This window comes from Falco punctatus, assembly GCF_963210335.1.
Source record: "Falco punctatus genome assembly, chromosome: 9".
Lineage (NCBI taxonomy): Eukaryota > Metazoa > Chordata > Aves > Falconiformes > Falconidae > Falco > Falco punctatus.
Window position 1 is genome coordinate 50621391 of NC_137589.1, and position 25500 is coordinate 50646890.

At 43.0% G+C, this 25500-nt stretch overlaps 1 protein-coding gene across 7 annotated transcripts in view; it reads right to left on the reverse strand.

Annotated features, from left to right (window-relative positions):
* The window catches only part of TNC (tenascin C), a 114966-nt gene that overhangs the window by 10557 nt on the left and 78909 nt on the right, over nt 1–25500 (reverse strand). For 5 of the 7 annotated variants that reach the window (XM_080402279.1, XM_080402278.1, XM_080402280.1 and 2 more), the window contains 5 exons: nt 18138–18410; nt 15812–16084; nt 7473–7745; nt 1891–2013; nt 500–643 (listed from right to left, as the gene is read on the reverse strand). In XM_080402279.1, the coding sequence (XP_080258405.1) occupies nt 500–643; nt 1891–2013; nt 7473–7745; nt 15812–16084; nt 18138–18410 (1086 nt within the window). The remainder of the gene's footprint in view (nt 1–499; nt 644–1890; nt 2014–7472; nt 7746–15811; nt 16085–18137; nt 18411–25500) is intronic. The other 2 variants (XM_080402281.1, XM_080402282.1) reach the window with 2 other exon arrangements.

Genomic DNA, 25500 nt, shown 5'->3' on the forward strand with positions numbered 1-25500 from the left:
CAAAATAAGAATGAATGATGGAGACTGCAGGGTGGGGTCAGCAGAGGCGGTGAACCCTCATTGCCTGCAGGGATATTTAAAGCTGCGTTAAGAAAAAAAACAGGAGAGAGAATGTTTTTACTCTTAGAACACAGTCTGGAACCTGGGAGAGTCTGAGTCCACAACAAAAACTGGTCTGAGCTGCTCAGCTGAGCTGGCACTTTGCTCCCTTGTCTGTAAAATAGTGGTAAGTAGCTTCTGGGTTTTTTTTCTGATGTATTAGGACTGTAACTATGTGAATTGTCTCTGTCTCACTGGAAGTTGAGCATCAGCACTAAGCAGATGGGAGCCTGATCCCTTGCAATTTCTAGTCTCATCTGAAATACAGAGGCACAAAGAAAGAATAGGTAAAAGGACAGCAAAAATGGGATTTCAGTGGGTCTGCAGCTCCAGTTCCCCAGCCTCTCCTACGGCACAGACAACGCATTGGGAAAACTGCTATTTGCTCTTTATTTATCACCTGTTTTCAGAGTGCCAGAGATGGGTTCACTTTCTTCAAAGCCTTTCACGGAGATGATACTAACATTGTAGTCTACACCTGGCACTAACTTCACCAGCTTGGTCCTTGTCTTGCTTCCATCGACTGTAACAACATTTGGAGTACCTAGGATAAAGCCAAATGCCAAAGGATTAGTGACACAATACTCCAGGAAATGCTTGAAGGATGTGTTTCAAGCTAAAGACATTTTGACCAACATGCACCTACTTGTACAGGAGGTGGTGAATTTTCCCTAGTTAGTTACAATCACCGATGTCAAAGGGTAGCCTCAGGAAAAAATATTGCTGCCATGACATGTAAATCTAAGACATTGGTTTCTATTCATTCCTAATGGTATGCCAACAGTAAGGAAAAATTAACATTTCTGTTCAGAAAAATGGGATTTTACGAATGAGATGTAAGGTGAAAACACAATGTACTCTACATGGAAATTCATACACCTGCAAGAGGACAGGACTTGCAACTTCGATCTGCCTTGTTTCTGGTAAGGGCTAGAAGTTTCTCTTTCACCCATCTCATTTCAAATAAGGATACAGTATATATCATTTTAAGAGGTGCTGTATATGTGGGTGAGGACTTAGGACACATATTTCAGATTCTGGGTTTATTCCAGGAAAGCACTTAGAAGAGTGCCTAACTTTATGATAGCGGATTGCTCCTTTTCTTCTGTGGGACAACTATATATTTAAAGTTGTGTGCATGCTTACATACTGTATTTTCTAAAGGCTTGTATCTTTACTTGTCTTAGTCAATAGCATGTCTTTTATAGTTCTGACATCTGTAGTGTTTGCTGTGTAGCTGTTTCCATTCAAAGATGTCCCCAAGTTATGCTAAAAACCTGTTTAAGTATAGGAATTTTTTAAATGAACACTAAAACCAAGATATAATGGAAGGAATAAAACAACATTGGGGAGCTCTAAGAAAATCACTGCCTTGGAAAACTATTATAACCATGAACTACGATTATTGTTTCCAAGGGCCATTTTTTCACATATGCTTAGCTCATAAAGTGCCTACAAAATAACGAGACAGTTTGGAAAGAAATCCTTACTTAGGAGGCTCAGGGGGAATCTAGATTTTTGTGAACATGACCCTATTAGGGTACCAACGATTCCAGTACTCAGCTCTGAGCGCCCTTACAAGTCTTGTCCATGGGATGTAGGACACTGCCGAGACAGAGGTTGGCTCACTGGGACCATGTATCCACATCCACATTCCTGGTCAGCAGTTTGAAGAAAGAAATGATCTGTGTAAGGTCATCTGGGAGATGCACTGAGAAATGGATATTGGCACAACAAACCCTTTCTTCTCTCCCTTTTGTCACCTTCCTCCCCGTCCCTCTGCACAGTTACCTCCTGTGATGGGGACATAGGTTATCCGGTAGCTCTCCACGTGGCTGCGAGGGGGTGTCCAGCTGACTGTAGCAGAGTTTTCCGTGATGTCAGAGAAAGAAATTCCCTTGGGAGATCCAACAACTGTCAGCGGAGAACAAAGAACACACACACACCACATAGAAAGGAAAGGTAAATAATTGCTTATCAGTTCTTAGTGCTGGAACTCTGATTTGTCTTACCCCTACCCCAAGAGCTGATGCTATCAATATTCTGTCCTAAACAACACTAATGCAGGGAGCACCAAATGGTTAATGGTGTTATCACATACTGACAGCAGCAATCTATTCGGTCTAAATTTTCCTTTTTCAGTAATGTTGCAGTAGTGCATAGCATAAAAATACCCCAGACACATATTGGCATATTGTGTACATAGAGGTAACAGAGATTTCAGTGTTACAGAAAGGTATGGAGGAACCCTTACAGGAATGCCACCTATTACTCAGGTATCGTTATGTTTATATTTTTTTTCTACCTCAGTTTCACTTGGATGGTTTTTAGACTTTCCATTGAGTATCAGAGCCGCAGCTGTGACACACAGCCGTGGCAGCCCTCAGCAGTGGAGAGGTCTCTCTTTCTGAGCATAAAGTTTTTATTCTAGGATGCTTAAAAAAGACCTGGACTCAGGTGCGTGAGTTCATCAGGGGTCTCTCCTCTCAAGCACTAGCTGCCTGTAAGTTTTGTTGGCTTCAAACTAGAGGTGACTAGATTTTCTCCTTGGAATCTTTATCTGAGACCATGAATTTTCTAGGTATATTCAAACACATACATCCAGAGGATATCCAAGTACAACCGTTGTGAGGAAGGCACTTGTGATTCCCCTGCAGATTTTTGTTATACAACCCAACCTTTCCCCATATGAACCTGAGCACTACTATTGCCCCCATAAATTGGATCAGTAAGCTGGGCTAAGAAAGCCCAGTTTTGCCCAAATGACCCAATCTTAAGATGCAAACCAACACTGATTTGAAACATTCAGTTCAAGACCTATTTAAGCTACTGCAAAAAGCATGGAAAGGGCTTCTGGAAGGACACAGTAAAGAGACCTGCTACTTCAAAGTTTACATTGAGCATCTCACTTCCAATTTGTTTTTTTGACTGTAACCAAAACAACCCTGACGTGTATTAAAAAAATAAACAGCCCACACAGAGTAGCCCATTAGCACAAAGAGCACCAATACTCAACATCAGCTACATTAAGAGCGGTGAAGACAGGCTGAGGGCAGGTGAAGGAAAGGCAAGAGGAGAAAAAAGCAACGATGCTTGAAATAGCTTGGAAAGAACGTGTCTGCGGGAAAGAAGTCAGAGGGCTGCTTGTTCCATGTGTCCCCAAAGCTTTAGCAGCAAAGCACTAAATCAACTGAAAGGCAGGGAAAGATAAACAACAGAGCTCTCAAGAGAAATGTAAATTATTACTCTGGAGCTCACTAAACATGTTGCATTCATGGGGTTTGCTCTCATGGAAAAGCCAAAAGAAAGAAAAGAATTAAGGATAATGAAGGAAGCAAGGTGGGATTAGTAAAGCTACAATGGCACACAAAGTTGCTACTGATCTAGGTACAGTCTGAAGAAAACAAGAGCATAAAGGAAACCTGAGAAAGAGAGAGAAGTGAAAATCACATTGATTTTGTTGCACATTGTAGGTGCCCTTAGTGACTAGAGAAAAGTGCTAGTGATGACTCGGGAGACCAAAGAGATGGATCAGCAGTTCATTTTCATACATATGGGGAATTCCAGCTTTTATCAGGAAAAAAAGTACCCAATCCATCCTACTTGGGCTCTGCTGTGCACGCTTTCATGGGCTTTGTGCTTGTTTTCTGTACCAGAATCTGAACTGCATAACAAACAGTAGTAAGAAGGGCCTTGACTATGTGAGAGTTCCACATACCCAGGTACCTCAACTGCAGCTACTTTCCCGGGAGCAAACCTGGCAGAGGCAGTATAATGGACCACCAGAGCAAGCATCAGTCCTGGAACGAGTCCCAGAGATTTAAGAGAGTGGTACCTTTGAGCAGAGGGAAATTAGAAAGGAGCAAATGAAACCATCTTCTTGGTCTCCCTGAAAGCCAAAATTAAGCAGGCAGAAAAGATGGCTAGAATGCTTCTGTTATAAAAAACCACAGTGCATCTGTTGGGCAGATACAGTCAATTAGCATTGTCCTCCAGCATCACTCCCCATTAGCTGTAAGAGAGACAGAACTTTCCCGTGAGGTTGCTAAAGCACTCATGGTACCTAAGGAGCTGCTACTCTTTGGTTTGTTGGGTTTGTTTGCAAAAAAATTGTTCTTTCATTCCTAACAGACTATAGCAGAGTGTTCCCTGACTTTCTTCTCCTAAGCAACAGGAAGCACCAGGTTGCATTTATCATGTAATAAAGAGCATGTAAAGTGTTCTGTGACCATCTCAGATAAAAAATGCTGTCACAGTGTGGCAAAACTCCATTAGAAGAGGAGGAAAGTAGCAACACAAGACTCACACTTCCGACCAAGGATATTAAATGGCACATACCTGTGTTGTGGTCCCCCAGTGAGGGCTGAATTGCACCCTAACAGACATTATACACATGAATTTTGGAAAGACACTGTCCCTCTGAGAGCATCAGAGGACAAACTCCCTTGTGCCAACTTGATTAGACACTGCAGATCTGTATGATGCTGCCTTTCACTATGGTGATTTTATAATTGTCTTCTATCACAGCAGCACTGATGAGGCTAAAGTGACAAACAAATGCAGAGGGTAGGGAGAATGGGTACCATCATCACCCCGAAGAGGATAGCCTTTTAACAGCACCATTATCAGCAGTTCTGGGGGAAAAACTCTTGCTGTTCACTTGTACACATGGGTAAATAATGGAGGAAGAGCTATTAGCTATGGGTGTGGGAAGACAGACTTCATTGTTACTTCCCCTGCCCAGCAGTTTCACACCACATTCCTGGTGTGATGGCAGCAAGGGACATCATCTCAGCCTCTAGGCAAGTCACCATGCAGGACCAACACAAGCTGCGTGGACAAAATAGCAAATGCAAGTCCTAACCTGCTCATCCCTTCAGCATCTGAAGCCCACGGCTGTCACTTGATCAATTGCCTTGCTGACTTCTTCTTACAAAAGGAAGAAGGAAAGGAAACCACAGAGGAGGACAAGGCAGCGAAAGGCGAGCACTGCAAGATCTTTCCTCTCTCCTCATGGCAGGTGGCTGGGTGCTGTACAGACCCTCGGTGAGGATGGCTTGGGATGCTCAAACCAGACCCCCTCAGCTGCACCAGTTACATCAACTGAGGACCTGATCCCCTAAGACTGCATTTGTGTATACGAAGGGTATGTGCCCAGGTAAGTAAGAAGGGGGAAGCTGCAAGTGATAAATAGAGAAGGATTTTCAATCTAGATTATTTTTCTGCCTTCATTTCCCTGATATGTTCAGTTTAGGTTTGCTGGCCTGTTTGCTAGCTTTATTCCCACTGTTATTTTACTATCTCCTCTACCAAAGCTAAAGACTTGCTAGCTAATTTATTTCTTGCTCACTCATAACTTGTACACAGGCAGAAGAAAGTAAGACTGAATCTAAGCCTGTCTGAGCTACCCCTTTCAGGGACAGAAATATTTCTTTGCAACCAGACTGGAAATGCTATAAATATACATATGTTTGTGTAATAATCAACTCCTAAAAAAGACATTAGTTAGATGCCTTGGCAGCCCAGCTACTCGATGTTGTGCAACCTGCAGTCCAAATTATTTAGCTGGATTTTTGTGGCTCCAGCTCTATTATCAATTATCCATGGGCTATTTACATCTGACAAACATCTTTGGGGCTATTGGCTTCAGTAGGTGACATGTACTAAATCTCCCTTAAATAACTGAATAAGAATGTAGTCATAAGCAAAATGACAACTCCTAGTGGTTTACCATAAATATCCTGGAAGCCAGTGAAAACGGGGAGATGCTGCTAACAAGTGCAGCTGAATTTAAACATCCCTCTCCATTATGAGCTCCCCACGAGCCTGGGGGACAGCGGCTTGTGATGGATGCATGTTCTGCTCCATGTAAATGTCTGCTTGAGTGTACATATGCCCTTGCTGTTTATTCAGGGAATGTGATGCCAGTCACTGAGCTGGTCAGAAATGTGCCTTTCCATGCTAACAAGTGGCACCACAGACATTAAGTTAAATCATGAGGCCCTGCTATTTCAGGAAAATACTGAGTTATTATTGTCCTTTTTCTGTGTGCTGTCTGGAGGACACTGCTATAGTTGGGCAAATGCCTCTTGTATCCGTTTCTCTTGGCTTTCTCATGCACTGAACTTACTTGTTTCGTTCTCCTTGCCCTTCTCCAGGAACTGGGTTGATTTAAAATAACTGTTTTCATATCAGAAAGCTCAAAATTTTTAAAAGAGTCAATTTGGGTTGCAGGATGTTCCTTCATTTGCTTTAGATTTCAATATGTTTCAAAATGAAACAATAATTTTGGTGGAAAAAAAATCAAAAGCTTCATTCAAAAGTGCTAAAATGAAATGCTTTGAATTATGAACCTTTTTTGTTTGTTTAAATTAATCTAAGAATTTCAACATAAACTTCAAGAGCTTTTTACTTGACTAGTATCTGCACACTTTCATAGAAAAATTATAGAAGAAAAAATATTCCAGCTATGAGCAGCAAGAATGTCCTCCTCCCTGCCACTGAGAAAATGAAGCTCTGCTCCAGTGGAGATTTTTCAGAAATGTAGAAAGGTTTAGGCTAACTTCAGACAGAAGATATTTGCAGTTATGTTTACAATGTTGCTTCATTAATGTGAGACTATGAAAGGCAAGAAATCCAGCTTTGGGGAACTGGCATGTTGCAATTGAGGATTAAGGCCTTGGTATTTTTTTTTTTTTTTAAAAAAAAAAAAAGGTATGAATTGACAGGCATACCTGCATCTTTTCTTCTGGATTATTTTACCTGGGTAAGTCACTAAGCTAATTTACATCAGGATTTTTGATAGACAAGAATGAGAATATACAGAAACTTCTGCTGAGAGAGTTCAAAGTTTTGATTTTGCAAGAAACTCAACTTCATGTTGAATTACCGAGAACATCTTGCTTTTGGTAAGATCAGTCCAAGTTAAGGGTGCTTAGTCCTTTGCTGATCAAGCCACAAATAAACTCCTCAATAGCTCTGGCAAATTAATTTTGTTGTACCCCCTTTCTGGGGAGGTAAATTGTTGTATAGTGGCGATATGCAATTAGTCACAGTGAATCACTGAAACAGGGTGATACAAAGAAAGTATTTCTTGGACCCCAGAGCCAGTGCTTTCATTGCTAGACTGCTGCCTAATTCCAAATGAAGAAAGTAATGAAATAAAACCATGTTATATAGACAGTGATGAAACTAAGGAATTGGAACTGACTGATTATAAATAACTACAGCACATGGGAGCAGTAACTCGGCTAAGGGACGTGCAGCGGGCAGCTGGAACACCTCAGGAGCAGCTCGAGCTGGCTGTGCAAAGGAGAGATGCTGAAAGAAACAGGCGTGAACATGTTACACTTTTCCTACTGCAAAGACAATACCTGTGGTTGCTACTGCATTTACGGGTTGGGAACGTCGTCCACTGCTAACTCCATAGAGCTCAATTTCGTATTCAGTGCCCTCTTTCAGCCCTGTTATATCCTGGGTGCGCTCGTGGCCTGGTACTATTAGTTCCAGTGGATCAGATCTCCTTTTGGTATCCCTGATTTTTAGAACAAAACTGTTGAAAACCCCATCGTCTGCAGTCCAGGACAGACGGAAGCCATCTGGAGTAGCATCTGAAACCAGAAGGTTGTCGACCTCGGGTTCTGCTTCTAAAAAAGGAGAAGATAGCAGCAGGGAAAAGAAATGATTTGTTAACCAGTTCATTGGAGACCTGCCTGAGGTCTGGCTATAGCACACTGCAAAAATCCAACCACAGTTCAAAGAAAAGGGAAACAGCCTGCCAGCTATGGAGACCAAACCAACCCGGACTGTTAGCATCATAAACCTACTGAAGAAGATACATGTGAGTGTGTGCAGGCCCATTCAAACTTTCACTCTTTAATAGCAAATCCACCGCAGGGACATACACCGTTTGCCTCTGGCATGCAAAGTTACATACATGCTAATAGTAAGTTTCATGTGCATTTCTCCCTTGCTACCTACGTGAAACCTTTACATATGATAAACACAAGCTCTTGTTATAGAACTGCAGGCATGCCTGTAATGTTGTCAGGTCTCTCTCTGTTAGGAGGACTGCATAGAAGCCCCTTGAAAGGGTCTTTTTCTTCATGCAAAACCCTTATTTCATGCACTTCTGGCATCTGTGATGCTTCTGATCAGATGAATCCTTTACAGCAATATTAAATAAATGCTGAAGCAGCTCAGGGGAATTATGAAAGTTTATGTTCCTTAAACAGCACACTTAAATCCAAATGCAAGACCTACTGGCTTTAGTGAAAGAACCCATTCAAGAGGATCCCAGGAGCTGTAAGTTATTAATTACCTGCAAAATATCTTTAGCTCTGTGTGGTCAGGCGTCATTACCTAGAGAAATGCTACTGGAGTGGTTACTACCTTACAGCATCTCCAATGCACTTCTTTCTTCCACAGAAAGACATTCCTATTCATTTTCTTGCAAACCTCCGATCAGGTAACCCCCAGCTTTGCTGCTGCATACACAGCAACATGCAGATGAGACTTGATGGTTATGGGGCTACGGAATCAGTCTGCAAAGATTTTTCAAGAAAGCTCAAGTGCTGCTGGCAAACAGCAGCTATGATGAGGTTGAAAACATGAGCTAAGGTTTTCTGGAGAGACATGCCAACTTTGTGGGTAGCAATGATCACATTTGATGGTCTTTGGGTGGAACCCACCCAGAGAGTGAAAGAAAGGAAGCCTTGGGCAAGAAATGCATCACCCTTCCTGAAGGTCCTGATGGTTGGCAAGTTGGAGAATGCTGCCCAACAGCTGTTAACAAGACGAGCTCCCCCATGCAGCTGTTTTTCTTTAAAGACTTCGGTTAGAAGTACCTGCATGACCATACCAGAAACTTTCACCCCTCAACCCACGTCATGCGCCTCTACAGGATCCCTCATAAAAACAAAAAGGGAAACATCAAGTTAGAAGGAACAGGATTTCATTGGTGAACCTATCAATCACCAGGAGTTATGTGTAGCCACGATGCAGAAAAGGATGCAAAAGCCAAGGTTTGCTCTGCAAACGGATTGCATGAAACATCTTCCATGTGAGAAGAAAAGCAAGAAAGAAAAGGTGAAAAAGAAGAATTTGTTCACATTAAAATACCTGTAACAGCCACAGTGCTTAGGGGCTTTGTTTGGTGCCCCTTGGCAAAACCATAAAGCATAACCTCATAGCCAATGCCAGTAATAAGGCCTTTAAGCTTCAGTTGCCGCTGGGCTCCCGTAAGGAGGAACTCCTGTGGGTCCAGCAGCTTGCCGGAATCCACCACGACTACTAGAAAGTTGTCAAAGGCATTCTCCGATGCCATCCACGACACTGTGAACCCATAAGGGTTAATATCAGAGACAGTTAGGTTTTCCAGTGGGGGCATGGCCTCTAAAAGAAGGGAAGGTGCAAAAACACACACACAAAAAAAAAAAAAAAAGAAGCGAAAAACATTGCAAATTAGAAAGTGTCACAGATTCCACCAAACATAAATCACATTTTTCCCCAAAGTACGGATTTAATAGAAGTGCATAGCCAGAACCACGAGACTTGGATTTTCAGTGGAGCCTCCAGAAGTCAGATGGTCAACTCTTAATTTTCATCAAGGGTGTCTCAGTACCTCGACTCGCAAGCTCCATTGAAATTCCTTCCAAGCTCACTGTGGAAGCACATTTCTTCTGTTACACATGCACTGTAAGACAGTTATAACCAAAACTCTTTTAGAAATGCTATGCATGAAGCTTTTATTTCCTTCTATTTGTCTCCACCACCAGTGCTGTAGGGACAAGCCTCAACTTTGGCATTCACAGCTCCTGTACTGCGCTGCTTTGCCTCTCTGCTTCACGTGAATATCTCCAGCTTTTCTTTTCACAATGGTGGAGGGGTCAGAGATGCCTGAAGGACTACCAGGAGCAGGACATTCATCAGCCAGGGTCACAGCCAGTGCAAGTACTAAACACTTCTGCAGGGGACAGGCAAGGGGCCGGACTTGCCCTGGCTCAGGGCAGGGGCTAATGCCTGCGGAACAGAGCAATGAGCAATGATCTGTCCAAAGAGCTTCATGTGCAGCTGCTAACGTGGTATGTTGACAACTTCAATTCCAGTGAATTTTTTATTTTTTTTTTCCCACGTCAGCATGACACTTGTCAAAATTTAGAGGCTGTGGATCAATCCTCAGAACTTTCACACCAAGTCTCTAGGTGGGGGGGGCGGGGGGAATGAGAAAAAAAGAAAAAAAAGCGCCATAATTTCACAAGACAGTTGCTCAGTGCATTTTGCTCACTCAGAATCTGAGAAGTGAAATAAGATCAGCTGGCTTTGCTAAACCCTGGCCTTGATCCTGCATCCCAGGCATTACTAGCTTTTCTCTAAACTACTTGTGAAACCTTGCTTTGTTGGCTCAGCAGTGAACTCATCCCTTCTTCCAATCGCTCAAATTCTGCTCACTTCAGAAAATATGAGTTAGCTAAACACAGAATTTTCTCTAGAAAAGGGTTTGGGGTTTGGTTTTGACATTTCACAACTGCTGAAACTGATAATCTGTTAGAATTTAGCATAAAAATTACCTCGAAGTTTTATAATTTGGAACTCCTTATGTTTTGATGTTTACACGTTTGGATGCCAGAGATTCAGCTCCAGTTTATGCAGTTCAGAGACTTATTTGCAGCCTACTTGCTTCTGATCATGCAAGCCCAAAGATCCACATTTTGGTTTGGTCTCTGGGAGGGTGAGTAAACAAGCAATAAGCTCCAAATGCCAAAATTATTTTCCTGGATAGGTGTTGAGTGACACCACCACTCTAAACCCAGCAGGTTTCTGTGAACTGCTGGCACAGCTCTCTGCTGCGCAGTGCCACGTGTTTACCTAGCTGTGGGAAGCCTTCTCCCAGAATCCCAGTGTCCGTGGTTTATTTTCAAAAAAGGAGGCATCTGTGCTCTGGTGAAGCTAAAGAGCAGGGGTTTTGAAAGCTGAGTTGCTCGTTTTTATGTGACTGAATGTCATCAGGGGGCAGAGCAGAGCTGGTGCAAAATGCAGCCGTTTGCCTTAAGGAAAATGATGGTGGACTTTGCCTTTGGCAGAGATGGACAGCCTGACGCTGAGAGGGATGCTGCTACTGCAGCTGGTGTCCCCACTGCATGCAATGAAGAGAGGAGAAAAAGGAAAAGGCCTCGATTTCTTCATTAATCCATCTCAGGGTGCCCCTGTGCCTGTGTGACAAGCCCTAGTAGCCCATACTGGCCACATAACACATCGAATCTGTGGCATTTATTTGGTCATGTGAGAGGTGTATGATGTACAATCCATCCCAGTCAAAACCTGGCTGAAATATTCAGACATAAGAGGTGGGTTGAGGGGACATCAGAGGACAGGAGATGCTCTAAACTCCAGTCTTCTCTGGACCCTTCAGGTGCAACTAGCGTTAGGCAAATTTCCCCCTCAAACTTCAAAGTTAAAAGAGATTATTCGATATGGGAGAAAGACTCCAGAGAGTTCCTAACTCTTAACTAGTACTCCTCCTAGAATGCTTTTTTTAAGTTCACACAATTGGTCTGACCCATCCTTGCACTAGATTTGCAAACAAAACCATTGTTGCTGGACAAGATATTCAGTGCTGCAGAGAGTTTTGTTTTTGTTTTTTAAATCCATGCTGGAATATATACCTTTATGAGCCAATAAACAGACTCCAAACCTTTAAGCAGGTACCTGTCATGACAAAAGCAGTGAGGGGCTCTGTGTGAACACCAGCATTGGTGGTCCCCTTAATGTTAATGTCATAGCCCGTGTAATCTAGCAGGCCTGAGATGTGAGCGCTGCGAGCACCTCCCGACACCGTAAGCTCCTGGGGTTCGTGTGCTGCATAGGAATCTCTAATGTGTATAACAAACTTGGCAAAAGGCCCATCTCTGGTGGTCCATGAGAGGTTGAAGCTGTCAGGGGTAACGTTTGTGAGTGTGAGCGTGCCCAGCTGTGGCTCAGCCTCTGAAGGAAAAAGGAACACAGGTGAAGACACAGCATTACTCCAGGGGGCTGGGGGAATTAGCGGCGGAGGTTTATAGATGCTTAGAGGTAAGGCTGAATGTTTCAGCCTTGTTTTGCAGTGGTTAAAGAAAAAAAAAAAAAAAAGAAAAAAAAGGAAAAAAAAAAGGAGCATTGCAAGAGCCAGTTTGTAAGGTTTTGGAAAGAAGCCACTGAAATTAGTGCTGACTTTTAAATTATTTTTTCATTTCATTTTCTTAAACTCAATTTTCCTAATGAAACATGGGCCTGATTTAAAGAAGCACCAACAGCATGCAGTCCTGTGGTAAAGCCACAGAAACTGCAGGAACTCACACTGGGAATTTGATGGGAATACAAACCCAATGCAATTCCAAAGTAGATAAAAGTAGGTTTCAGGCAGGAATTAGGCAAGTCCAAAACAGACATCCTTGAAATCCCAGTTGAGCTTCTGTTCAGTGTTTCTGTTGCCTGGAGCTGTATTATTTTTGGACTCCAAAATTTATGAGGGGTTTCGGTTCTAACAGTGATCATCTCAGCACTAATCTCAGGCCAAAACCTCCCTGGACTCCACAGAGAAGGTGTTCCCCATCCTCTGATTAGGCACAATCAGAGACTATCTAATAGAATGAACAAAAAAGACCCCACAACGCTGCTGTTGCTCTCCTCTCTGACTGTTCAGTGGCCAGGACACTTCCTTAAGAAGAAAAGGCTTTCCTTTTCTGCTAGAGGAAATTCAAAATCACATCTCTCCCCTGCCAGGGGAGAAACTTGGCCTTCAGGCTACAGGAGGGGGAGAGATCCTTACCCATCCTGTTTTAAAGCTATTCCATTTAGCATAAAATCATTAAAGATTCATTACAGAACAGAGAGCACAAAAACATGACCTGGAAGCCAGGTGGTCAGAGAATCCTTTGTGGGCTCTCAGGGCTGATTTTCTGCTTTTTCTCTTGCCAATTGAGTATAAACCAAGAACACCTTGGGAAATGCAGCCAGTGAGATACAGGAAAGTAACTCTGGAAGTGGTTCATGCTGGGAGAAGAGTCAGAAAGATGTATCCCACTGGCAAAGAGAACAGTGAAAGAATGAAATCCTTTTCTTAACTAAAACATGAACTGCTGCAAGATGTTCCAACTTTTTCTCCCGTCCCTTATTGCAAGCCTTTTAAATAATAGTCCACCTTCTTCTCTAGAATTGCCTAGGAACAGGTGAATCCAAGTGGCCCCAATTAAGGACACATGCTGTTGTCATGCTGTCAACCAGTGACCATCAACACCTTCATGGCTGACAGTGAAGATGTCACCATGAAGCATGGTACTTCCGAAGACAGGGAAGGAGATGAGAAAATATCCAAAAAGCAAACAGGCTTGGGTGGAGAACCCAGTGAAACCGAGTGTGGAGCCATCAGCCCCGCATGCAGGTCAGAGAGGACAGACCGATCCTCTCCAGTCTCATCCTGAAATGGCCACATTCCTCCACATGCCACTTGCATCCACTCAGGCATGTTCATACCATGACACTCAGACTCCAAAGAACACTACATGCAAAATAAGTTAAAATTATCTCTTCAGGCAAGTCTTGGTGATCTCCCACCACCCTGGAATCACCACAGAAAAAGCTCTGACATTCAGTGAAACAAGATAGATCTCAGAGACTCAAAGGTAGCAATGCAAGTGCCAGAGTGGTGGGCTGCCCATCAAGAAAGGCTGAACTTGCATTCTGAGCCCCGGTCTCTGCTGGGAACACACAAAAATACCAGGCAGAGAAGAACATTGGAACCAGCATAAGGTGGCCAGACCACTCCATGCAGTTTTGGTTGGTTGTTTAGCATGCTGCGTGAAACTCCCTCTGGAGATGCAAATGTCTTGGAGGACATTTAAGAGAGAACCAAAAGGACATGCAGGTGCCTCTCCAGGCTGATAAAGACATGAAGGCCTTCCACCCACAACAGAGCAAGTGAGGATGGGATGAACAAGAACTTCATTCTAGATCAAGTGCAAAGATACTCTGTGAAATTATTAACCATCTGGAGCAAGTCAGTTATATATACACAGAACTTGCAGATAAGTGTATATATAAGGAAACCAATCATGGTTTACTACTGGCTCCCTTAATGCTGGGGGCACTTTTTCAGCCTTTTCCATTGTCTCAGATCTCTCTTTGCCCAAGCACTCTCAAGCCCAGCATATTTCAGCCTCCCCTTATAGTGATCTTCCTATAATTTACCAAAGGAACGATGATGAGTTGGAGCCATTTTTTAGAGCAGTTCGGTGGACAGCAAAAGAAAGAGGAGAAAAAAGCAAACCTGGAAGGTGAAACAGTGAAATACCTGTGGTTGCCAGTGCTGTCAAGGTCTGACCACCTTGCCCATCAATTACACCATGGAGTTGGACAGTGTAATTAGTGGCGGCTTTGAGGTTGGTGACTACATAGCGCCGGGAGGCCCCTGGCACTGTGTGCACCAGGGAGTCCAAAGGGAAGTCAGAGTTTCTGACTTCTAGAATAAAATGGTCAAAAGCATTGTCCTGCGCTTCCCACGTGAGTGACATGCTGTCTGAGGTAGCATTTGATACAGTGAGTTTGCTAAGGAGAGGTTCCTCTACTATGGGAAGAAAAACAAATGGAAATGTATTGCAATCATTAAAACCCAAAGCAACAAAGTAAAATAATATAGAAGTTTGAATTCACATGAGCCACAGGTCACAAAGATCACCTAGACTTGCGTTTCTCACTGTGTTTCATACCACTACCCCTGCAGCCACCCTGCCCACATTACCCAGGATTCAGTGAGGATATTCACGATCTGTTGATGCTAAAAACTGCAAGTCTGTATTATCTGATCACCAAAATTTTGTATTTTGCTTAATGTCATTGGCCACATCAAGCTATCACTATGGCAAACTATGACAGCTCTTATTAAGATCATGTCAGCAGACAAAATTTGGTGATGTTAAATGTTCACCACGTGAGCTATCATCTGCCTACTATGAAAAAGCACTTCCTGCTTCCATTGTCTAGTCCTCTCCTTCCACTTTCATACTGTAACTGGCTAGAGCACACTGAACACTTGACTTCCTTGTCTTTTCTGGGAAAACTGTAAAACCTCGAGATGTGCAATGCGCCAACAGCTAAATGCCTACCTATTTCACTGACCAACATCAAGTCAAATGGGCTCTTTCAATCTGTCATCCGATGTAAACTGGATTCGGAAGGTGAATTCAAGCAGGGCGTCTGCCTTATAGGAGCCTGTTTTCACAGACTGAAATATGCCTGAAATCTGTTTAGAGAATCAGGATAAAAACTGTATCTAGAAATCAGCTTATCTGAGAGAAATAGCATCTCCTCTATGCTGTACAACAGATGCAAATACATGTTGCAAGCTAACATATTGAATCATTTCCCACTTGGTTCTTGGGAAATCTGCTTTGCTTTTCAGCTCTGTCAAAGGTTGCCCCAACCTTAACGTTTGAACAAGAGCAAACTTATTGTGTGAATGAAACAATCACAATGTGATTGACTGACTTTGCTGGATGGGATGTTGGATTAACATTCACAGTTCAAAATGTCTCCGGCAGGTCTTCCTTAGGTGGTATCAAACAGTGAGGTAGAGGATTTGGTAATGGGTAGGCTGGTGGGGTAGCTGAGGGCAGGGAAAGGGGCACAACCTGTAAGGAAGAGTTAGAAAAGAGTTAGCATTGAGGTAGGTTTTATATACCTGTTGTAGCTGCAGCACTTATTGCCTGTGTGCGGAAACTGTGAGAGATCCCATAGAGGTAGACAATAAAATCAGTGCTGGGGGAAAGCCCTGAGATATGAGCAGTCCTTGAATTGCCTGAGACGTTGAACTCCATGGGCTCCAGCAACCTGTTAGAATCAATAATTTCAATAGTAAAGACGTCGAAGTCCTCGTTGCTGGTTGTCCAAGAAAGGTTGAAGCTTTCAGAAGTAATGTCGGAAACAGTTAGCTCACCGACTTCTGGGTGCACTCCTGAGGAGGAAAACAACACTGGTCAGAAGGGGACAGCCCTGCACTCCTCCAGCGCAGAGATCCGTGCATCTCCCTGCTCATGCTGGCAGCACTCCAGGCTGCCACTGGGGAAGAGGGTTTGAGTAAAAGCTTGCTACAAGCAGACAGGTACTAAAGGCAAGAAATTGAATGAAAGCATCTCAAAATGTTAAATAAAAGGAAAAAAAAAAAAAAAAAAAAAAAAAGAAAAATAAGCTTTAAAGCTCTGGCTATTTCCCTTTACCTCCAGGAGCAGCCATATGTCTTTGAGGTCTGAGCATAAAAGCAGATGCAAAAAGAACTTTTCTGAATGCCCCTGGGGCATTTGGAAAAGTCAGCTTCCAGTTTTAGGAGAATCTGAAACTAGAGCTATTGCTTTAGCCAAAGGAAAAGGTTGTGTTTTGTTTGCTCTTCTGCTTTCCCTTTCAGCTTAAGACTATGAAAGCTGGCATGTAATTTTGGAGCTGGAGCCAAAATGCAAAACAGTGATAGCTGCCTCGGGGTTTCTTCCTCTCTGTAGACATCCCTGATGCGTTACAGGAAGGCTCAGAAAAATCTGACAATTGGAAGTCCCCAGAAGGGAAAATTTTGAAAAGCCGGGTGCTGAGCATGACCCAGGATGGGAAGGGAAAACCTCAGCGGGGCATCTTCTGCTGTTTTCATTAAGTTAATAAAAAGCGAGCACATTGCATATTTAGGCAGGACACCGATGACGTCTGTTTTCTTGTTTGTCCATGTACAGCCTCCTTTGTCTAGCCACATTTGTCTGTTCTCCACGGGCAATCTGCTACCAGCTCACACTCAGGATTCTCAAAGCACAGGACTTCTGGCCTGCAGTGGGACACAGCCCAAGGCAAGTGCCTTGTGCCAGACACATTTTTACCTACGCCAGGCTGCTAAAAGCATTATTGAAACAAACAAGCTCTACTGCATTTCATGTTTTAATTGCACTTTGTTACGTGTACTTTTATCCTTTTCTGTGCTGGGTAATATGTGCTTGGGGAAATCAAATATGACCAAGCTCTGGCTATCTCATAATCACAGGAGGTTGCAAAGGTCTGTAAGGAAGCCCAGAGGCAGCAGATACTGTCTACAAGAAATTATCTGAAGGAAGAGCCACTGGTGCCCCTTTCCTATCAATTAATTCATACCCTGTTCATTGCCAATGATCATAACACTTAGAAGAATCAAAGGATAGACATGAGTATATATTTACCTTTCACAGTCAAAGCTCATGATAAGTTCTCATTTAAAACTGCCATCTTTCACAAGGTCAGCCAGAAAATTATCATTGTGGCTCTTGATTAGTTTTTTGCAGCCTTCTGACAGTGCAGGGCTTACCTTCCTTCTTTCAGGTCAGTTTTATGCCAGGGTAGTTCTGCTGAATCTGGCTTTCTTGCATTATATCTTTTTCAGACCAATCAGACTGTTTAACAGCCTTGTGTGGCTTAATAATATGTTACTACTCGTGGTAGGAATTAATTTGTGTTCTTTTCTATATCAGACCACATAGATGGTGTCTGTCCTCGCCCACGAGTCAGATGCACACATTATACCCCCGAGTCTGTATGTACACAGAAGCTAGTGCATCGTTTCAGAGGTAGCTTCTGAAGGATAAAACCAAAACTCTCAGGCTTTGATTATCTGGGCTGTAAGGAACAGAATTTTATAATTTTACAAGGCAACCTGGGCTTTCCCAAGCCTGTACAACCGCCAGTTGGGTTTTGCTGTTAGTGTCAACCAGCAGAAAAGCGAGTAAAGGGAACAAAACCAGCCATGGAGTGGGGGTGGGGGTGGGGGGAAGCATTCCTAAAAGTGAAGGGCTCCATGGGGGCGCTGAGATTCTTATTGGAAAGTCTGATCAGGAGACATTTCCATGCCAGAGATGTTCAGCCAAGCTTTAATGAGTTGGGTGCACCTCAGGCGAAGCCGAGCAAGTGAGCAAGCTTTTCCGAGAGCTGCGCTAGCATTGGCTCACGCCCCCGTCTGCAAAGAAAGGGAGCCCTGGGGCTGGATAGGTGACTTGAGAAGATACCTGTCATGGTTTCAACAGAAAGAGGGTTGGTCCTGTAGCCTTGAATCACACCACGAAGTGTGATGTTATAAGGTGTGTTGGCCTTAAGGCCTGTCACATTCGTAAAGCGCAGTCTGCCCGGGACTGTGATATTCCGAGTTCCTTCGGGATTGCCACGCTCCTGCACCTGAATGATAAAGTGCTCATAGGCGCCGTCGGCTGCCGTCCAGGTGAGCTGGAAACCATCCCAGCCTGTCTCTGATACTGATAAATTTCCAAGCTCAGGTTCCTCCTCTGAATAAGGACAGAGAGTCAATCAGTTACTCCAATTACAGACTAGTAGCCATGATGTATCATTTAATGATGTTCTGCGTTAATGCATTTCACTTGCAATCAGTGACACGGAGATGCACGCACACACATTTACATTTTCATCTGCCCCAGATATCTCGTAAAGTCTCTTCAGAGACATGGCAAAACAGAACAGTAAGAAAAGAACTATAATAACTAATAATAACCACACTGATGCGAAAAGACTGCTTACAGAAAGCAGCTTATAGACCATCTTACAACTGCAAGTGTTTTGCCACCATTAATTACGAGTCCCTATGAGACAAACAAGTATTACTATAACCACTTTACTGGGCTTTTAACAAGTCGGTGTTTGCCATTGTGCCATTCAAGTGACTGTGAATACTGCAACAGTGCCTGGTGTAAGGATAGGAGGACACCGAGTTTGGGGATTCAGATGTTTATGATTTTCATTGTGCCCACATGAAAGATGCTATTTATTCTTCCAAACTATTTCCAAAACAATAAAGAAGGGGAAAAGTCCTCCATGTCTGCATGTCTTTAGTTTAATGGATTTATCTTCCTTATATTATATCATTCTGTCCACAAAACCTTCCTGGGGGCAGAGAAGCTTGGATTTTCAGAGTTGCTGATATTAATCAGAAACTGACATCTGCTTTCACAGAAATTAACATTCTTATAACCCATCACAAGGGGTGGCCAAGAAAGTTGGGAACCATCAGAGCTAACTCTGAGATGCTGTTAAATCTAAAAGTTTGGGTCATTTTCTCAGCAAAAATAGAAAGTCCTCTGTTACAGAGAAAATAAAACCGATTTCACAGTCAATTATCGTCAGTGAGGTTCACTAATGTATAGTAAATCGCTACTACTGAGGAGCACAGAAGTTTTGATGAGCTTTCCCCATCCTGTTAGAAAGGAAGAGATTATTTATGAAATAAACACAATGATGTTCAACAACAACAACAACAACAAAAAGCATGAATCCAGAGCTGGTTTGCTTTATCAGGAACAGAAATGAGACTCATTAAGGCAAAATATGAATCTTGTCAAACTGGCACTGTTTAGCTGAAAAGGAGAAAGCAGGACAGAAATAGAACTGGTTGTATCAGAAATAATGATCTCTTGCTAGCAACAGAAACAAACAAAACAAACACATTTCCTTAATGAAACTAAACCAAAAAATACGGTAAGGTAAAAATCTTTTAAGTAAGAGCTTGATTGAAATAAGTAATGCAGTAATCATCATAGCTTAAAAGCAATCCAGATTCTCTGAAAAGTGCTCAGTTTCATTCGCTCCCAAGATGCAGAGTCCCTTTTGCTCCCGTTCTTTTCTCATGCACATTTGACATGGAGCGCACCACCCCCATCATGCTCTTTAGGGACCAAGGGATTCTCATACAAAATCATGCACCAACTTGAACCGTTGGAGACCTCCAAAAGCCTCATCCATGAAGCATCCAACATACGTGACAAAACAATGACAATGTCATAGCAAATGATATAAAGGGATGATGTTTCTTACTTTAAAAAAAAAAAAAAAGAAGAAGAAGAAAAAAAAAAGAGAACAAACCATTGAGAGATGAGACTGCCCTAGCCTTGTAGTAGGTGTGGAATAATCTGTGTGTTTCTATGTAAATAATTTATCCCATGTTGTGAATTTGGTTTGGATGATGGACAGGTACAGCCATTAGCCTCCAGCTAGGTTCTCTAGACATGAGCTTACACACTGGTACTTTGATCATTATTGAGCTGAGCCCTGTGGCCATAGGCCTGCTTCCTCATGAAATTCATGTCATAGGGATAAGAGACAGAAGTTTTCAGAAAGGTATACTCCCAATGTGTTCCAATCTTTTTTTTCTCTGACATCACCACTTTCATGCCAATGCTGCAAACTGCAACCTTTTTTGCAATCTTTCTGGTGTTTGAACCACAATCCAGATAAACACTTGTAGCATCTTGCTATTTGCATGTGCCTTGTAAATAGCAGATGCATCAACGCCTCTCTTCGCATGCAATTTGAAAAGAGGGACTTGATGCTACATCACCTTAAAAGCTGCATGGGGCATTGTCCATGCTGGACCACTCAAGGCTCTCATTCCATAGCAATAAGAGTTTTATCCCATGCAAAAGGAAGAAAGGGGGGAAAAAATCCCACAAACCACCGCTAAGAAGAAATGTATCACTTACACAGCCTAGCATTTCTGCAATGGAACAGCAGTATGAAAATGAACTTCTGTATTTCAGAGCAGAAAAGGAACACATGGATAATGAATCCATAGAAAATACCTGTGGTAGCTAGGGCTTCCAGGGACCAAGAGAGCTGACCTTGAGTGCTTCCATGGAGGTTAATCTGGTATTGTGTGCCAGCTGTGAGATTGGTAATCTCTGTTTCTCGATGGTTTCCCGGTAAAAATATTTCCTGTATTCTGTTTAAACTGGACAGGTCTTTCAGAGTGATAAGGAACTGATCAAATACCTCAACCTGTGCTGCCCAAGACAGGGAGAAACTACTGAAAGTCCTGTGTGTTATATTAAGGTCATGAAGAGCAGCAGTGGCTTCTGATGTGGGAGGGTCAGTGGGCACCGAAAGCAGAGCCTGAGAATCAGTGCTGGGGTTTGTTAAAGAACTGAGCTCTGTCGGTGCAGGACTGGTAGGATTAAATGATGTTTCATTGATTGGTTCTCCAGGTGTTGTGACTAGAAGTGCTAAACAGAGGCAAATTACAAGTTAAAATTTCCTGAGAACAAACCCCCAAACATACCAAAAGACAGCTAACATCTGCTACCAAACAGTTTGTATGCTTTCTATTAAACAGCTCTAAGAACAGAGGAAACAGATGAGTGCTTCTGTTTTGGAGACTGAATCCAGGCCACAAGCAGAGGTAGCATCACCAAGCGCAACACGGTCCTCACGCGACCACACTAAATAGCAGATCCAGAGCAACAACCATTAAACACGGAGAGGAGCTGAAATGTTTCCAGTAGACATCCAGCACATCCTCAGCTAATGTAAATCAGTGCACTTTGACTGCCTCCAAAGATTTCTGCTGATTTACATCGGTGAGGATGTGAACCCTAAGCTTCTCAAACATGCCTTTTATCTTTACTACAGCGTGTCAGTTTTGGTTTCTGATAAAAACCGTAAATGGAATGCATGCCAATTATCACAAACATATCCAAATCCAGACTGAGAAATCAGCTGCAGCAGAAGCATGCTAAATCTCATCCTATCCAACCAAAAACAGGCTTGGAGGAGTTATCCATCTGGTTACATGCAGAATTTTCAAAAAAGGCGGGGACACACACAGACACACGCATCCTCACCTAAAAACTAGGACAGCAAGAACTCAAGCAAGCTTTCTTTAAAGAGATCCAAAGGAATGGAAGGGAAAAGGCTTGGCCTTCAGCATGCTGAACCATCTGCGAATATGTCCTGTAGCACGGTCAGAATCTGAAAATCTGGGAACTGTGGAGATCACAGGGAATGTGTTTCTGATTGCAGCTGCAAGGCAACAGGCAGGTGATTTTTCTGACATGCAGAATTATCTCCTCATTAGTGGAAAACCACAGCATTTCACACCTCAGTGACTGTCTTGCTTTCATGCTCCACTTGCATTCAATTAAGAGAGAGCAAGTCATCTACCACCATCAATCAGATCAACACAAATAGGTACTCAGGATTCATTATCTGTCTCCAAATTCACACATGTATCAGAAAAAAAAGGTTTCAGAGGAGAAAAATAAGTCTAAAATGCTTTCAAACAAATGCAGAAATGTTATCTCAAAAAAACCCAACCACCCTCTCAGGACAAATACAAATGTAGAAACACTGTTTTCTGCTCACCTCCAGGAAGGAGGGAAGCCTGTGAGGCAAAGAGTGATTTATGTTTTTATATAACATTGATATTTTTTACTTAAATTACCCCAGCACATGATCTGAACCAGGCCCTACATATGCTGCAACCTGAAGACAGCCATACTGTCATGACACCAGCACACCCGCAGTGGTGACCACTAGCATAATTCCCTCTTTCCCAGTAAACCCGCTGTCAGAACTATTACCTGGTTGTACCAGGGTTACTGAGCCCGTGTAACAAAGCAGAAAGACATGCAGAATGGAATCATCAGCCTTCTGCGATTCCCAGCTGCTTGTGCGCAATTAGATGCCAACCAGCTCTTTCCTGTTCTGGAAACAGGCAAAAAACTATGGCATCAAGCAAGTGCACTGGTGCTTGTTCAGCCTTAAGGTTTTCTACTTAACATGCACAGTGGTAGCTGGGCTTTACTGTGAAATATTTTTGCAAAAGACGTGCATAGGTAGCGTGAAGTGGGGGAAAAGGGCAGCAGTACATCGCATAGGTACAGCTCCAGGCAGTGGGTGGTCGTGGTCCCACTGGGAAACTGGCACGTACCCTGAGTTGGAAGCTGAGGACAAAACATTCAAAAATGCAAGGAAAAAAAAAACAACCAAGGCTGGCATTACGCTCCTGATATCCACAAGAAAACCTTGTGTAATATTAGCCCAAACTATCTTCTCACTTGCCCTCATTCCACTTGACCACCCCTACTGACATTTCTCCCAGATTGCTGCCAGTTACAGCATAACCACACAAGGACTTGGTCACTCCAGTCTGGACGGGAAATACAGCAGCAATTCAACTGTATCATACAAATACTGAGGGACCAACCACCTAAAAGGCATTTTAATTCAGAATTTTGCTGTCATAAGAGGATTAATTAGATTGTGCCAACCTTGACGTGGGAAGCTGCCATATAGAGATGGTCTCATGGAGCATATGTAATTATATGTAGTTACATTACCTCCGATTTCTTTTCAGACCTAATTCTGAATACTACCCTGGGTTTAATGACATGACTCCACAAATGAATTTGTGGACGAGAAAGAGTGGTCTACCCTCTACGCACACATACCCCATATTAAGCCCATGTGTAATAGAGGAATATGTGGCTTTGTGTACAAACAAACAACAGACAGAAAAATGAAATTATATGAATACATGAAAAATAGCACAGGTAGTATCAGTGTTCATTATTAAGCAGATAGAATACTGTAAGAGGTGATGGAAAATTTGGAAAACAGTTGAACTGCAGGATAACAAGAACAATGAAGTTCAAACACTTGACTTTGCAGCTAAAGGAATGGATGGGGAGAAGAGAAAGAGAGCTCTAGGAGCCCTAGGTGTGTGGATGACAGCCAGAGAGCATGATTCATGGTGGCAAGATGAATGAATAGTAGGTGCTGAAGCTGAATAGAGCTGAAAACTATGTAGAAGGCAAACTGAATGGACGACAAACAAATGCTCTTTCTCAGACTGGAATACTTTTCAATATAATTTTCAGTAAAATCTTCTGGCTGAATATGGTCTAAATAAGTCTATAATGCTGTTGCTAGCCTTTTGAGGAATTCCATTGTAATGCTGCATTGGTAATTTTACTAAAAAGAATGCTAATGTCCTGCCAGGACATTTCCCCAGTTCCTCTGGATGGAGCAAACAGTATTCTGTATTATTTCTTGCTTCTGTCTCTGGGATTTTACATGATTTGCCAAGAGGGGCTATCAGCCAGTTTTGCTGCAGAGTCTCTCATCAGCTCAAGCACGCTGTAAGATGTGATGGCCTACCAAGAAATTTGCATTCTTTTCAGAACCCTTCGGCTAAATGGCTTTCCCCTCCTCAACCTGCTGATTAAATTGAGCTCGCAGTGCCTGCATTTCATGAAGAAAGCACCGCAGTACAGCACCAGCCAGAAATGCCACGGTAGGTACCACTAAAGGTTCCCCTGTTGAAGTCAGGTTCCAGGTACTCTCAGCAGAGGAATCAGCTGAAGAACTGGGCAGTCTTTACTGGCAAACTTTGTTTCCCAGTGGTCAGCGCTGCAATTTCGCATTGAACTGGCTCACCTAATCATTCTTCCTAACGTTTGAGTTTGTATAAAAAAGGGTGGTGCAATCTAAGACTAGCATAAGCCAGGAGAGGAAGACAGACTGACGCACAGCACAGACAAGGGTCTTTGGTAAACAGCATAAATCTTCTTAAAAACATTCAACAGAACGGAAAAGTTACTTCTCCAAGCCATGCTCCTACGTGCAGCTCACTTCCAGAGGTAAGAGAGTATCGCATCCACGATTCAACAACAGTTGCTGCACAATCTGGGTCCTTCAGCAGAAGAATTTGAGGTTGGCACTTGGTTTCTCTAATGTCCACTCATTTATCTCCACAGGCCTCTCATGCCTGATGTATTGCCATCCGTCCTCCTCCAGGACCCACATTGTGCTGTGCAGGCAGGGTTCCAGAACCAGAGCAAGAAAGAACAAAGCTGCAGTCTGACTGCTCAACTTCCTCAGCGCTGGGTTACGTGCTCACCCTGCAGATTAGTTGTTAATGTGATGTAACATTCCCAAGACATGCTGCCAGAAAGGTCCCTCCAACTAGTAAAATGGCTTATTCTCTTTGATTTCTGAAGTAGTTCTGAACCAAAACCCTAGTGCAACGCTGGGTAGGACCTCTAACAAACAAGTAGTAGCCTAGTTCGTGATACCTTCGTTAATAACGGAAAGGAGGTACCTGTTGTGACCACAGCTTCCAAAGAAGAACGCTGCTCTCCAGCCAGTCCATACACCTTGATTTTATAGGAAGTGTTAGCTTGGAGGCCGTCAATCACAGCGCCTAGGGATTCTCTGGGCAGGAAGGTTTCTGCAGGGGGCCCAGCTGCCAATGACACTTCCTTGTACTCCACCACAAAACTACTGTAGACTCCTGTATTCGCATACCACGAGACACTAAAGCTGTGGTCTGTTACCCTTGAGACCACAAGGTCCCTCAGTGCATCCTCCTGCATCCCTGAGGCCTCTGGAGCCAGAAAGCTCCCAGAGCCAGAAAGCTCCTCTGGGTCAGGAGTCATTGCCTGCATTAGGGTTAGGCTATGCAGAGCTACAAAGAAACAAACAAGCAAACGGCAGTGTGAAATATTTAGTCTTTCCTTTTTAGCAAAACAAAATAACATTTAGCAAACTGTTTGCTTTATAATCTTTACCTTCTCTTGAATGCAGGAT